Raw genomic sequence first — 14,410 nt, forward strand, 5'->3', positions numbered from 1 at the left:
ACCCCATTACTGTGCACATATCTGTAATCCAGGGTGGGGGGCCGGTGTTTGTCGCTGATCTTCCCTTCTTTATGTGCGGCTCCTCGGGGGAGGTCGGTCAGGGCGGAGCCGCGCACACAATACATGTCCCAGCAGGGAGCGGACCCCATTACTGTGCACATATCTGTAATCCAGGGTGGGGGGCCGGTGTTTGTCGCTGATCTTCCGTTCTTTATGTGCGGCTCCTCGGGGGAGGTCGGTCAGGGCGGAGCCGCGCACACACTACATGTCCCAGCAGGTGCGGACCCCATTACTGTGCACATATCTGTAATCCAGGGTGGGGGGGCCGGTGTTTGTCGCTGATCTTCCCTTCTTTATGTGCGGCTCCTCGGGGGAGGTCAGTCAGGGCGGAGCCGCGCACACACTACATGTCCCAGCAGGTGCGGACCCCATTACTGTGCACATATCTGTAATACAGGGTGGGGGGGGGGCCGGTGTTTGTCGCTGATCTTCCCTTCTTTATGTGCGGCTCCTCGGGGGAGGTCGGTCAGGGCGGAGCCGCGCACACACTACATGTCCCAGCAGGCTGAGGTCAGGATGTAACCACTGGGGGGGGTCATTAGAGAAGCTAACGTGTCCTCCTGTTTTCCTCCTCTAGACCTGAAGCCGTGGTTGTCCAGCTTCTCGTATGGCGACGTGCAGGATTTCTCGCAGCTCAGCCTCGACATCAACCGGAATCAGCTCATCGTCGGTGCCAGGTAATACATGTGGTGTGTGTGAGCAGATGAAGCAGAGCTGAGCGCGGTCTGTGACCCCATGTGACGCCTCAATCACAATGGCAGGCGCTGATTTCTGGAGACCCCGATGGTGGGACCACCCGTCCTCCTGCCGCTATATAATGCCGGTGGTATGGTGGACTCTCCGTGCTCCTGGCGCTGCCGAGGCTCCGTGCTGCGGATTACCCGGCGTGTCCTGTGACTCCAGCATAATCCCCTAATCAGCTCAGTGTCCCTGTGATTCTGGATCCAGCGCAGAGGGGTACGAGCCCCCGGCAGCCCCAGCAGAGACGTCTCCGCCCGCACGCAGGCTTCTGTGCCGGGGATTAGGCTTTATCTGCAGCGGGCGCTGGATCAGTCACCGCAGAAGCAAAATGTCTCCATGTCCATAAAGTGCAACTCCGAGTCCCAGCCTCCTCCCATAACCCAACAAGACGCCTTCTATCCTGCTAGAGAAGCGCCTCTTCCTCCATTCCCTCCAGCAGAAATCACTCCGGAGAGTCGCTGCCAGGATGTCTCTAATACCCAGCACACGCGGAGAAGAGGGGCCGCGAATCCTGCACCGAGCGGACACCCACTACAAGCAGCAGCTCCATCCTGCACCATAGACCTATACGGGCAGCAGCTGTAATGTGACCCCTCAGTGAGAGGAGAAGGCTGTGATGTCACCTGCAGTCCTATGTAACAAAACAAATAACAGTGATATTTCGGAGTACAGATAATGTAGTAGATGTCACCTGCAGTCCTATGGGCAGTCTTGCGCTGGACTGTTTGGCGCTGGACTGTTTGGCGCTGGACTGTTTGGCGCTGGACTGTTTGGCGCTGTGTGGTTTTGTGCTGGGTGGTCTTGTATTGGGTGTTTTGCACCATGCGGTTTTACGCCAGGCTATTTTGCTATGGGCAGTTTTATACCATGCGGTTTTGCGCCGGGAGGTCTTGAGTTTAGCATTTTTGCGCTGGGTGTTTTTGCGCCGGGCGGTCTTGAGTTTGGCGGTTTTGCGCTGGGCAGTCTTGAGTTTAGCGGTTTTGCACCGTGCAGTTTTGCGCTGGGCGGTCTTGAGTTTAGTGGTTTTGCGCCGGGCGGTCTTGAGTTTAGCGGTTTTGTGCCGGGTGATCTCGAGTTTAGCAGTTTTGCACCCAGCTGTTTTGCATCGTGCAGTTTTGCGCTGGGCGGTCTTGAGTTTAGTGGTTTTGCGCCGGGCGGTCTTGAGTTTAGCGGTTTTGTGCCGGGTGATCTCGAGTTTAGCAGTTTTGCACCCAGCTGTTTTGCACCGTGCAGTTTTGCGTCGGGCGGTCTTGAGTTTAGCGGTTTTGTGCCTGGTGGTCTCGAGTTTAGCGGTTTTGCGCCCAGCTGTTTTGCATCGTGCAGTTTTGCGTCGGGCGGTCTCGAGTTTAGCGGTTTTGCACCCAGCTGTATTGCACCGTGCAGTTTTGCGCTGGGCGTTCTTGAGTTTAGCGGATTTGTGCCGGGTGATCTCGAGTTTAGCAGTTTTGCACCCAGCTGTTTTGCACCGTGCAGTTTTGCGCTGGGCGGTCTTGAGTTTAGTGGTTTTGCGCCGGGCGGTCTTGAGTTTAGCGGTTTTGTGCCGGGTGGTCTCGAGTTTAGCGGTTTTGCACCCAGCTGTATTGCACCGTGCAGTTTTGCGCTGGGCGTTCTTGAGTTTAGCGGTTTTGTGCCGGGTGATCTCGAGTTTAGCAGTTTTGCACCCAGCTGTTTTGCACCGTGCAGTTTTGCGCTGGGCGGTCTTGAGTTTAGTGGTTTTGCGCCGGGCGGTCTTGAGTTTAGCGGTTTTGTGCCGGGTGATCTCGAGTTTAGCAGTTTTGCACCCAGCTGTTTTGCATCGTGCAGTTTTGCGCTGGGCGGTCTTGAGTTTAGTGGTTTTGCGCCGGGCGGTCTTGAGTTTAGCAGTTTTGCACCCAGCTGTTTTGCATCGTGCAGTTTTGCGTCGGGCGGTCTCGAGTTTAGCGGTTTTGCACCCAGCTGTATTGCACCGTGCAGTTTTGCGCTGGGCGTTCTTGAGTTTAGCGGTTTTGTGCCTGGTGATCTCGAGTTTAGCAGTTTTGCACCCAGCTGTTTTGCACCGTGCAGTTTTGCGTCGGGCGGTCTCGAGTTTAGCGGTTTTGCACCCAGCTGTTTTGCACCGTGCAGTTTTGCGCCGGGCGGTCTTGAGTTTAGCGGTTTTGTGCCGGGTGGTCTCGAGTTTAGCAGTTTTGCACCCAGCTGTTTTGCACCGTGCAGTTTTGCGTCGGGCGGTCTTGAGTTTAGCGGTTTTGTGCCGGGTGGTCTCGAGTTTAGCAGTTTTGCACCCAGCTGTTTTGCATCGTGCAGTTTTGCGCTGGGCGGTCTTGAGTTTAGTGGTTTTGCGCCTGGCGGTCTTGAGTTTAGCAGTTTTGCACCCAGCTGTTTTGCATCGTGCAGTTTTGCGTCGGGCGGTCTCGAGTTTAGCGGTTTTGCACCCAGCTGTATTGCACCGTGCAGTTTTGCGCTGGGCGTTCTTGAGTTTAGCGGTTTTGTGCCGGGTGATCTCGAGTTTAGCAGTTTTGCACCCAGCTGTTTTGCACCGTGCAGTTTTGCGTCGGGCGGTCTTGAGTTTAGCGGTTTTGTGCCTGGTGGTCTCGAGTTTAGCGGTTTTGCGCCCAGCTATTTTGCACCGTGCAGTTTTGCGTCGGGCGGTCTCGAGTTTAGCGGTTTTGCACCCAGCTGTTTTGCACCGTGCAGTTTTGCGCCGGGCGGTCTTGAGTTTAGCGGTTTTGTGCCGGGTGGTCTCGAGTTTAGCAGTTTTGCACCCAGCTGTTTTGCACCGTGCAGTTTTGCGTCGGGCGGTCTTGAGTTTAGCGGTTTTGTGCCGGGTGGTCTCGAGTTTAGCGGTTTTGCGCCCAGCTATTTTGCACCGTGCAGTTTTGCGCTGGGCGGTCTTGAGTTTAGCGGTTTTGCGTCGGGCGGTCTTGAGTTTAGTGGTTTTGCGTCGGGCGGTCTCGAGTTTAGCGGTTTTGCACCCAGCTGTTTTGCACTGTGCAGTTTTGCGTCGGGCGGTCTCGAGTTTAGCGGTTTTGCGTCGGGCGGTCTCGAGTTTAGCGGTTTTGCGCTGTGTGGATTCCCTGTTCGCGGCTTCAGTCTGATTGCTGCCGACACCTCACACGGAGACAGATCAGAGCGGGGAAATTGCTGTGTGAAATATTCATGTTCCCGCGGGGCTTGTTCCTGCTTTATTATACATCGCGTTAAACGCTGCGTGGTAATGAATGATCACGGTTCTCGGCTGCAGCCGCTCTCGCTGCCCTGAGCCCCCCGGGGCCGGGGTGGGCTGCCGCTCAGACTGGGGGGACTCCTGGCCCTTTTGTACTGAGTGCACAGACGTGAGGCTTTTGCCCAGTTTCCGGGATCCCTGGGATCCGTTCTGCGCTGAGGTCCCGCCGCGCCTTCTCCTGAGGAGCATTTCTCCAGCGCTTACAGACGAGGCGTCTCTGCACAGGAGCGTTTTGTGTTTCACCATAGAGCAGAGCGATGACAATAAGTGAAATATTATAAGGGGGATATAATTATTAACGCAAGCAGTGGTGGCAGCTATAGACTACAATGTCTATGGATTATCTCTTTACCGGTGCCGTGCGGTGACCTCCTCCGCCCGCAGCGGTCACGTCTGGATGTCCGCAGCTTTATCTGCACCGATATCCCCTCCCTCTTAATATAAAGCCCCTCTAATAATGGAGTCCACCCTCGGTGTCTCTACCATCTGGTTTTGGGAAAGCCGGGTACTTGCTCTGCAGCCGGCGGAGGTCGTCCTCTGCCCTCCTGTCACCGCACACCGCAGAGTTACCTCTCTGATCTCCTGGGATTGTGTCTCCCGGATGTGCCCTGCGGTGGTCTTCTAGGAGGGGGTCTCTGAGATCCTGGCGATGTGGCCATGTTCTGCAGGGGTCTTCTGTCTCCCATCGTGGGACCTTTGTGAGGGGTTTTGCCCCTCGGGTCCTGGATTTTTTTCTATACAAGCTGTGATTTGTGAGGAGCGCGGTCTCCTGGATATTTACTGTCACAATATTACTCTTCCAATATATATAATCCAGGATTTATATTCTGTTACTTCTGTAGAATACGTAGCACATCGCAGTGACCTGATTTCATAATATGTGATCTGTGATACCATAGATAATATGGTATCTGCTGTATCATACAGCCCGGTCTCTGATACAATGTGTGATATGTAATATCTGCCGTGTGATAGAGCCCGGTCTCTGATACAGTCTCTGATATGTAATATCTGCCGTGTAATACAGCCCGGTCTCTGATATAATGTGTGATATGTAATATCTGCCGTGTAATACAGCCCGGTCTCTGATATAATGTGTGATATGTAATATCTGCCGTGTGATACAGCCCGGTCTCTGATACAATGCGTGATATGTAATATCTGACGTGTGATACAGACCGGTCTCTGATACAATGTGTGATATGTAATATCTGCCGTATAGTACAGCCCGGTCTCTGATATGTAATATTTGCTGTGTGATAGAGCCCGGTCTCTGATACAATGTGTGATATGTAATATCTGCCGTATAGTACAGCCCGGTCTCTGATACAATGTGTGATATGTAATATCTGCCGTGTGATACAGCCCGGTCTCTGATACAATGTGTGATATGTAATATCTGCCGTATAGTACAGCCCGGTCTCTGATACAATGTGTGATATGTAATATCTGCCGTGTGATACAGCCCGGTCTCTGATACAATGTGTGATATGTAATATCTGCCGTGTGATACAGCCCGGTCTCTGATACAATGTGTGATATCTAATATCTGCCGTGTGATATAGCCCGGTCTGTGATACAATGTGTGATATGTAATATCTGCCGTATAGTACAGCCCGGTCTGTGATACAATGTGTGATATGTAATATCTGCCGTGTGATACAACCCGGTGTCTGATACAATGTGTGATATGTAATATCTGCCGTGTGATACAGCCCGGTCTGTGATACAATGTGTGATATGTAATATCTGCCGTGTGATACAGCCCGGTCTCTGATACAATGTGTGATATGTAATATCTGCCGTGTGATACAGCCCGGTCTGTGATACAATGTGTGATATGTAATATCTCCCGTGTGATACAGCCCTGTCTGTGATACAATGTGTGATATGTAATATCTGCCGTGTGATACAGCCCGGTCTGTGATACAATGTGTGATATGTAATATCTGCCGTGTGATACAGCCCGGTCTGTGATACAATGTGTGATATGTAATATCTGCCGTGTGATACAGACCGGTCTCTGATACAGTCTCTGATATGTAATATCTGCCGTGTAATACAGCCCGGTCTCTGATATAATGTGTGATATGTAATATCTGCCGTGTGATACAGCCCGGTCTCTGATACAATGCGTGATATGTAATATCTGACGTGTGATACAGACCGGTCTCTGATACAATGTGTGATATGTAATATCTGCCGTATAGTACAGCCCGGTCTCTGATATGTAATATTTGCTGTGTGATAGAGCCCGGTCTCTGATACAATGTGTGATATGTAATATCTGCCGTATAGTACAGCCCGGTCTCTGATACAATGTGTGATATGTAATATCTGCCGTGTGATACAGCCCGGTCTCTGATACAATGTGTGATATGTAATATCTGCCGTATAGTACAGCCCGGTCTCTGATACAATGTGTGATATGTAATATCTGCCGTGTGATACAGCCCGGTCTCTGATACAATGTGTGATATGTAATATCTGGCGTGTGATACAGCCCGGTCTCTGATACAATGTGTGATATCTAATATCTGCCGTGTGATATAGCCCGGTCTGTGATACAATGTGTGATATGTAATATCTGCCGTATAGTACAGCCCGGTCTGTGATACAATGTGTGATATGTAATATCTGCCGTGTGATACAACCCGGTGTCTGATACAATGTGTGATATGTAATATCTGCCGTGTGATACAGCCCGGTCTGTGATACAATGTGTGATATGTAATATCTGCCGTGTGATACAGCCCAGTCTCTGATACAATGTGTGATATGTAATATCTGCCGCGTGATACAGCCCGGTCTGTGATACAATGTGTGATATGTAATATCTCCCGTGTGATACAGCCCGGTCTGTGATACAATGTGTGATATGTAATATCTGCCGTGTGATACAACCCGGTGTCTGATACAATGTGTGATATGTAATATCTGCCGTGTGATACAGCCCGGTCTGTGATACAATGTGTGATATGTAATATCTGCCGTGTGATACAGCCCGGTCTGTGATACAATGTGTGATATGTAATATCTGCCGTGTGATACAGCCCGGTCTGTGATACAATGTGGGATATGTAATATCTGCCGCGTGATACAGCCCAGTCTGTGATACAATGTGTGATATGTAATATCTGCCGTGTGATACAGCCTGGTGTCTGATACAATGTGTGATATGTAATATCTGCCGTGTGATACAACCCGGTGTCTGATACAATGTGTGAGTGATATGTAATATCTGCCGTGTGATACAGCCCGGTCTGTGATACAATGTGTGATATGTAATATCTGCCGTGTGATACAGCCCGGTCTCTGATACAATGTGTGATATGTAATATCTGCCGTGTGATACAGCCCGGTCTCTGATACAATGTGTGATATGTAATATCTGCCGTATAGTACAGCCCGGTCTCTGATACAATGTGTGATATGTAATATCTGCCGTGTGATACAGCCCGGTCTCTGATACAATGTGTGATATGTAATATCTGGCGTGTGATACAGCCCGGTCTCTGATACAATGTGTGATATCTAATATCTGCCGTGTGATATAGCCCGGTCTGTGATACAATGTGTGATATGTAATATCTGCCGTATAGTACAGCCCGGTCTGTGATACAATGTGTGATATGTAATATCTGCCGTGTGATACAACCCGGTGTCTGATACAATGTGTGATATGTAATATCTGCCGTGTGATACAGCCCGGTCTGTGATACAATGTGTGATATGTAATATCTGCCGTGTGATACAGCCCAGTCTCTGATACAATGTGTGATATGTAATATCTGCCGCGTGATACAGCCCGGTCTGTGATACAATGTGTGATATGTAATATCTCCCGTGTGATACAGCCCGGTCTGTGATACAATGTGTGATATGTAATATCTGCCGTGTGATACAACCCGGTGTCTGATACAATGTGTGATATGTAATATCTGCCGTGTGATACAGCCCGGTCTGTGATACAATGTGTGATATGTAATATCTGCCGTGTGATACAGCCCGGTCTGTGATACAATGTGTGATATGTAATATCTGCCGTGTGATACAGCCCGGTCTGTGATACAATGTGGGATATGTAATATCTGCCGCGTGATACAGCCCAGTCTGTGATACAATGTGTGATATGTAATATCTGCCGTGTGATACAGCCTGGTGTCTGATACAATGTGTGATATGTAATATCTGCCGTGTGATACAACCCGGTGTCTGATACAATGTGTGAGTGATATGTAATATCTGCCGTTTGATACAGCCCGGTCTGTGATACAATGTGTGATATGTAATATCTGCCGTGTGATACAACCCGGTGTCTGATACAATGTGTGATATGTAATATCTGCCGTGTGATACAGCCCGGTCTGTGATACAATGTGTGATATGTAATATCTGCCGTGTGATACAGCCCGGTCTGTGATACAATGTGGGATATGTAATATCTGCCACGTGATACAGCCCAGTCTGTGATACAATGTGTGATATGTAATATCTGCCGTGTGATACAGCCTGGTGTCTGATACAATGTGTGATATGTAATATCTGACGTGTGATACAGACCGGTCTCTGATACAATGTGTGATATGTAATATCTGCCGTATAGTACAGCCCGGTCTCTGATATGTAATATTTGCTGTGTGATAGAGCCCGGTCTCTGATACAATGTGTGATATGTAATATCTGCCGTATAGTACAGCCCGGTCTCTGATACAATGTGTGATATGTAATATCTGCCGTGTGATACAGCCCGGTCTCTGATACAATGTGTGATATGTAATATCTGCCGTATAGTACAGCCCGGTCTCTGATACAATGTGTGATATGTAATATCTGCCGTGTGATACAGCCCGGTCTCTGATACAATGTGTGATATGTAATATCTGGCGTGTGATACAGCCCGGTCTCTGATACAATGTGTGATATCTAATATCTGCCGTGTGATATAGCCCGGTCTGTGATACAATGTGTGATATGTAATATCTGCCGTATAGTACAGCCCGGTCTGTGATACAATGTGTGATATGTAATATCTGCCGTGTGATACAACCCGGTGTCTGATACAATGTGTGATATGTAATATCTGCCGTGTGATACAGCCCGGTCTGTGATACAATGTGTGATATGTAATATCTGCCGTGTGATACAGCCCAGTCTCTGATACAATGTGTGATATGTAATATCTGCCGCGTGATACAGCCCGGTCTGTGATACAATGTGTGATATGTAATATCTCCCGTGTGATACAGCCCGGTCTGTGATACAATGTGTGATATGTAATATCTGCCGTGTGATACAACCCGGTGTCTGATACAATGTGTGATATGTAATATCTGCCGTGTGATACAGCCCGGTCTGTGATACAATGTGTGATATGTAATATCTGCCGTGTGATACAGCCCGGTCTGTGATACAATGTGTGATATGTAATATCTGCCGTGTGATACAGCCCGGTCTGTGATACAATGTGGGATATGTAATATCTGCCGCGTGATACAGCCCAGTCTGTGATACAATGTGTGATATGTAATATCTGCCGTGTGATACAGCCTGGTGTCTGATACAATGTGTGATATGTAATATCTGCCGTGTGATACAACCCGGTGTCTGATACAATGTGTGAGTGATATGTAATATCTGCCGTGTGATACAGCCCGGTCTGTGATACAATGTGTGATATGTAATATCTGCCGTGTGATACAACCCGGTGTCTGATACAATGTGTGATATGTAATATCTGCCGTGTGATACAGCCCGGTCTGTGATACAATGTGTGATATGTAATATCTGCCGTGTGATACAGCCCGGTCTGTGATACAATGTGGGATATGTAATATCTGCCACGTGATACAGCCCAGTCTGTGATACAATGTGTGATATGTAATATCTGCCGTGTGATACAGCCTGGTGTCTGATACAATGTGTGATATGTAATATCTGCCGTGTGATACAGCCCGGTCTCTGATACAATGTATGATATGTAATATCTGCCATGTGATACAGCCCGGTCTCTGATACAATGTGTGATATGTAATATCTGCCGTGTGATACAACCCGGTGTCTGATACAATGTGTGAGTGATATGTAATATCTGCCGTGTGATACAGCCCGGTCTGTGATACAATGTGTGATATGTAATATCTGCCGTCTGATACAGACCGGTCTCTGATACAGTCTCTGATATGTAATATCTGCCGTGTGATACAGCCCGGTCTCTGATACAATGTGTGATATGTAATATCTGCCGTGTGATACAGCCCGGTCTCTGATACAATGCGTGATATGTAATATCTGCCGTGTGATACAGACCGGTCTCTGATACAATGTGTGATATGTAATATCTGCCGTATAGTACAGCCCGGTCTCTGATATGTAATATTTGCTGTGTGATAGAGCCCGGTCTCTGATACAATGTGTGATATGTAATATCTGCCGTGTGATACAGCCCGGTCTGTGATACAATGTGTGATATGTAATATCTGCCGTGTGATACAGCCCGGTCTGTGATACAATGTGTGATATGTAATATCTCCCATGTGATACAGCCCGGTCTGTGATACAATGTGGGATATGTAATATCTGCCGTGTGATACAGCCCGGTCTGTAATACAATGTGTGATATGTAATATCTGCCGTGTGATACAGCCCGGTCTCTGATACAATGTGTGATATGTAATATCTGCCGTGTGATACAGCCCGGTCTCTGATACAATGTGTGATATGTAATATCTGCCGTGTGATACAGCCCGGTCTCTGATACAATGTGTGATATGTAATATCTGCCGTGTGATACAGCCCGGTCTCTGATACAATGTGGGATATGTAATATCTGCCGTGTGATACAGCCCGGTCTCTGATACAATGTGTGCTATGTAATATATCTGCCGTGTGATACAGCCCGGTCTGTGATACAATGTGTGATATGTAATATCTGCCGTGTGATACAGCCCGGTCTCTGATACAATGTGTGATATGTAATATCTGCCGTGTGATACAGCCCGGTCTCTGATACAATGTGTGATATGTAATATCTGCCGTGTGATACAGCCCGGTCTCTGATACAATGTGTGATATGTAATATCTGCCGTGTGATACAGCCCGGTCTCTGATACAATGTGGGATATGTAATATCTGCCGTGTGATACAGCCCGGTCTCTGATACAATGTGTGCTATGTAATATATCTGCCGTGTGATACAGCCCGGTCTGTGATACAATGTGGGATATGTAATATCTGCCGTGTGATACAGCCCGGTCTCTGATACAATGTGTGATATGTAATATCTGCCGTGTGATACAGCCCGGTCTGTGATACAATGTGTGATATGTAATATCTGCCGTGTGATACAGCCCGGTCTGTGATACAATGTGTGATATGTAATATCTGCCGTGTGATACAGCCCGGTCTCTGATACAATGTGTGATATGTAATATCTGACGTGTGATACAGCCCGGTCTGTGATACAATGTGTGATATGTAATATCTGCCGTGTGATACAGCCCGTTCTCTGATACAATGTGTGATATGTAATATCTGCCGTGTGATACAGCCCGGTCTGTAATACAATGTGGGATATGTAATATCTGCCGTGTGATACAGCCCGGTCTGTGATACAATGTGTGATATGTAATATCTGCCGTGTGATACAGCCCGGTCTCTGATACAATGTGTGATATGTAATATCTGCCGTGTGATACAGCCCGGTCTCTGATACAATGTGGGATATGTAATATCTGCCGTGTGATACAGCCCGGTCTCTGATACAATGTGGGATATGTAATATATCTGCCGTGTGATACAGCCCGGTCTGTGATACAATGTGGGATATGTAATATATCTGCCGTGTGATACAGCCCGGTCTGTGATACAATGTGGGATATGTAATATCTGCCGTGTGATACAGCCCGGTCTGTGATACAATGTGTGATATGTAATATCTGCCGTGTGATACAGCCCGGTCTGTGATACAATGTGTGATATGTAATATCTGCCGTGTGATACAGCCCGGTCTGTGATACAATGTGTGATATGTAATATCTGCCGTGTGATACAGCCTGGTCTGTGATACAATGTGCGATGCGTTCCGTTCCTTTCTGAGCCTCATGGTGTCTTTCTCCGTTGCAGGAATCAGCTCTTCCGGCTCAGTCTGTACAACGTCTCCCTCCTCCAGGTACGGCCGCCCCCGCTGATACTTCTCCGTGTTGCAGAACAGCCGCTTCCAAAAAAATAAAATGTTTCTAGATAATTCGTGACGTGCGAGATCCTGAAAAATCTTCACTTTCCGGGGGGAAAGATCCACACTGTGAACCGCAGGCTTTCCTGATGTAGCTGTGCGCGGCAGGGTCAGCTCTGCGCTTGTCATGTAACGGTGTGCTGGAATTGCTCGCCAGGCTGCAGATCTCTGCTTGCGGTCAGTGAATGGCAGCCTTCTTCTTATCTCCGCTCCTCTATCGGGAGATGTTTAGTTGCAATTGTGTCCCGTCCTCTCCGTCCTCTGCTCTGATCACAGCACCTGCGCTGATACATTGTAACACATTGCTCCGGAGAGGTTTGTGCTGAATCTGAGGATGGTGAGGACTGGATACATTGTAACGGGACGTTCCCACGAGCACAGAGACCCCGACATTACTATAATGGAGCGATCGAGGATAAATATTGCCTCTTCCTTTATACACAAATCAGACGTCTTAGTGAAAATATAATCGCAGCTTGTGAGCCTGAGCCGCCTCCGATCCCGCCAATAAATGCACAAAACACCGGATCACGGATGGATCGGGCGCATCGCTGAGGCGTGAAACCGTACAATCGAGTATTCATTCTCTATTCACTGACAAGAAGCAGAGATACTGACAGTGGTGATAAATGTATCATGAATAAAGCACATTTCCCCAAACCCTGTAATATAAGGGCTCGTCTGCGCTCGCTGACCGTCCTCACCGTCCTCCTGTGCAGGATTGCTTGCAGCGAGCGAATTGTCGCACACTTTCTTTTCCAGCAGCTTTCATATGTTTGGAGGATAATGCGTAACATACAGGCCCCCGGCGGGGGTGTATATAATGGACTCACTGCTAATTGGCCCAGGAAGATTAAGGGACGGCACGGCGGCCTCATAAATCCGCTGCCAGTCCCCTGTGCCCCGCAGATACTGGGAGCGCTGCAATAAATGGACTGGTGCTTTTGTTGATGGAGTCTTTGAAATGATTCACAAAAGCCAAAATGTCACAAAAACGCAGGAGCCGCTCACATGCTGCAGAAATGAGGGGATTCCAGCAGTGTGGGCCCCGGCGCAGGAGCCGCTCACATGCTGCAGAAATGAGGTGATTCCAGCAGTGTGGGCCCCGGCGCAGGAGCCGCTCACATGCTGCAGAAATGAGGGGATTCCAGCAGTGTGGGCCCCGGCGCAGGAGCCGCTCACATGCTGCAGAAATGAGGCGATTCCAGCAGTGTGGGCCCTGGCACTGGAGCCGCTCACATGCTGCAGAAATTAGGGGATTCCAGCAGTGTGGGCCCCGGCGCAGGAGCCGCTCACATGCTGCAGAAATGAGGCGATTCCAGCAGTGTGGGCCCTGGCACTGGAGCCGCTCACATGCTGCAGAAATTAGGGGATTCCAGCAGTGTGGGCCCCGGCGCAGGAGCCGCTCACATGCTGCAGAAATGAGGGGATTCCAGCAGTGTGGGCCCCGGCGCAGGAGCCGCTCACATGCTGCAGAAATGAGGTGATTACAGCAGTGTGGGCCCCGGCGCAGGAGCCGCTCACATGCTGCAGAAATGAGGTGATTACAGCAGTGTGGGCCCCGGCGCAGGAGCCGCTCACATGCTGCAGAAATGAGGTGATTACAGCAGTGTGGGCCCTGGCACTGGAGCCGCTCACATGCTGCAGAAATGAGGTGATTACAGCAGTGTGGGCCCCGGCGCAGGAGCCGCTCACATGCTGCAGAAATGAGGCGATTCCAGCAGTGTGGGCCCTGGCACTGGAGCCGCTCACATGCTGCAGAAATGAGGCGATTCCAGCAGTGTGGGCCCCGGCGCAGGAGCTGCTCACATGCTGCAGAAATGAGGCGATTCCAGCAGTGTGGGCCCCGGCGCTGGAGCTGCTCTCATGCTGCAGAAATGAGGGGATTCCAGCAGTGTGGGCCCCGGCGCAGGAGCCGCTCACATGCTGCAGAAATGAGGAGATTCCAGCAGTGTGGGCGCCGGCGCAGGAGCCGCTCACATGCTGCAGAAATGAGGGGATTCCAGCAGTGTGGGCCCCGGCGCAGGAGCCGCTCACATGCTGCAGAAATGAGGAGATTCCAGCAGTGTGGGCCCCGGCGCAGGAGCCGCTCACATGCTGCAGAAATGAGGGGATTCCAGCAGTGTGGGCCCTGGCACTGGAGCCGCTCACGTGCTGCAGAAATGAGGTGATTA

At 49.5% G+C, this 14,410-nt stretch overlaps 1 protein-coding gene across 2 annotated transcripts in view; it reads left to right on the forward strand.

Moving 5' to 3' along the window:
- SEMA5B (semaphorin 5B) overlaps positions 1-14,410 on the forward strand; it is a 359,347-nt gene that overhangs the window by 181,552 nt on the left and 163,385 nt on the right. For both annotated transcript variants that reach the window (XM_075317013.1, XM_075317012.1), the window contains exons 4-5: positions 638-737; positions 12,128-12,173. In XM_075317013.1, the coding sequence (XP_075173128.1) occupies positions 638-737; positions 12,128-12,173 (146 nt within the window). The remainder of the gene's footprint in view (positions 1-637; positions 738-12,127; positions 12,174-14,410) is intronic.

This window comes from Anomaloglossus baeobatrachus, chromosome 7 (genome assembly GCF_048569485.1).
Source record: "Anomaloglossus baeobatrachus isolate aAnoBae1 chromosome 7, aAnoBae1.hap1, whole genome shotgun sequence".
Lineage (NCBI taxonomy): Eukaryota > Metazoa > Chordata > Amphibia > Anura > Aromobatidae > Anomaloglossus > Anomaloglossus baeobatrachus.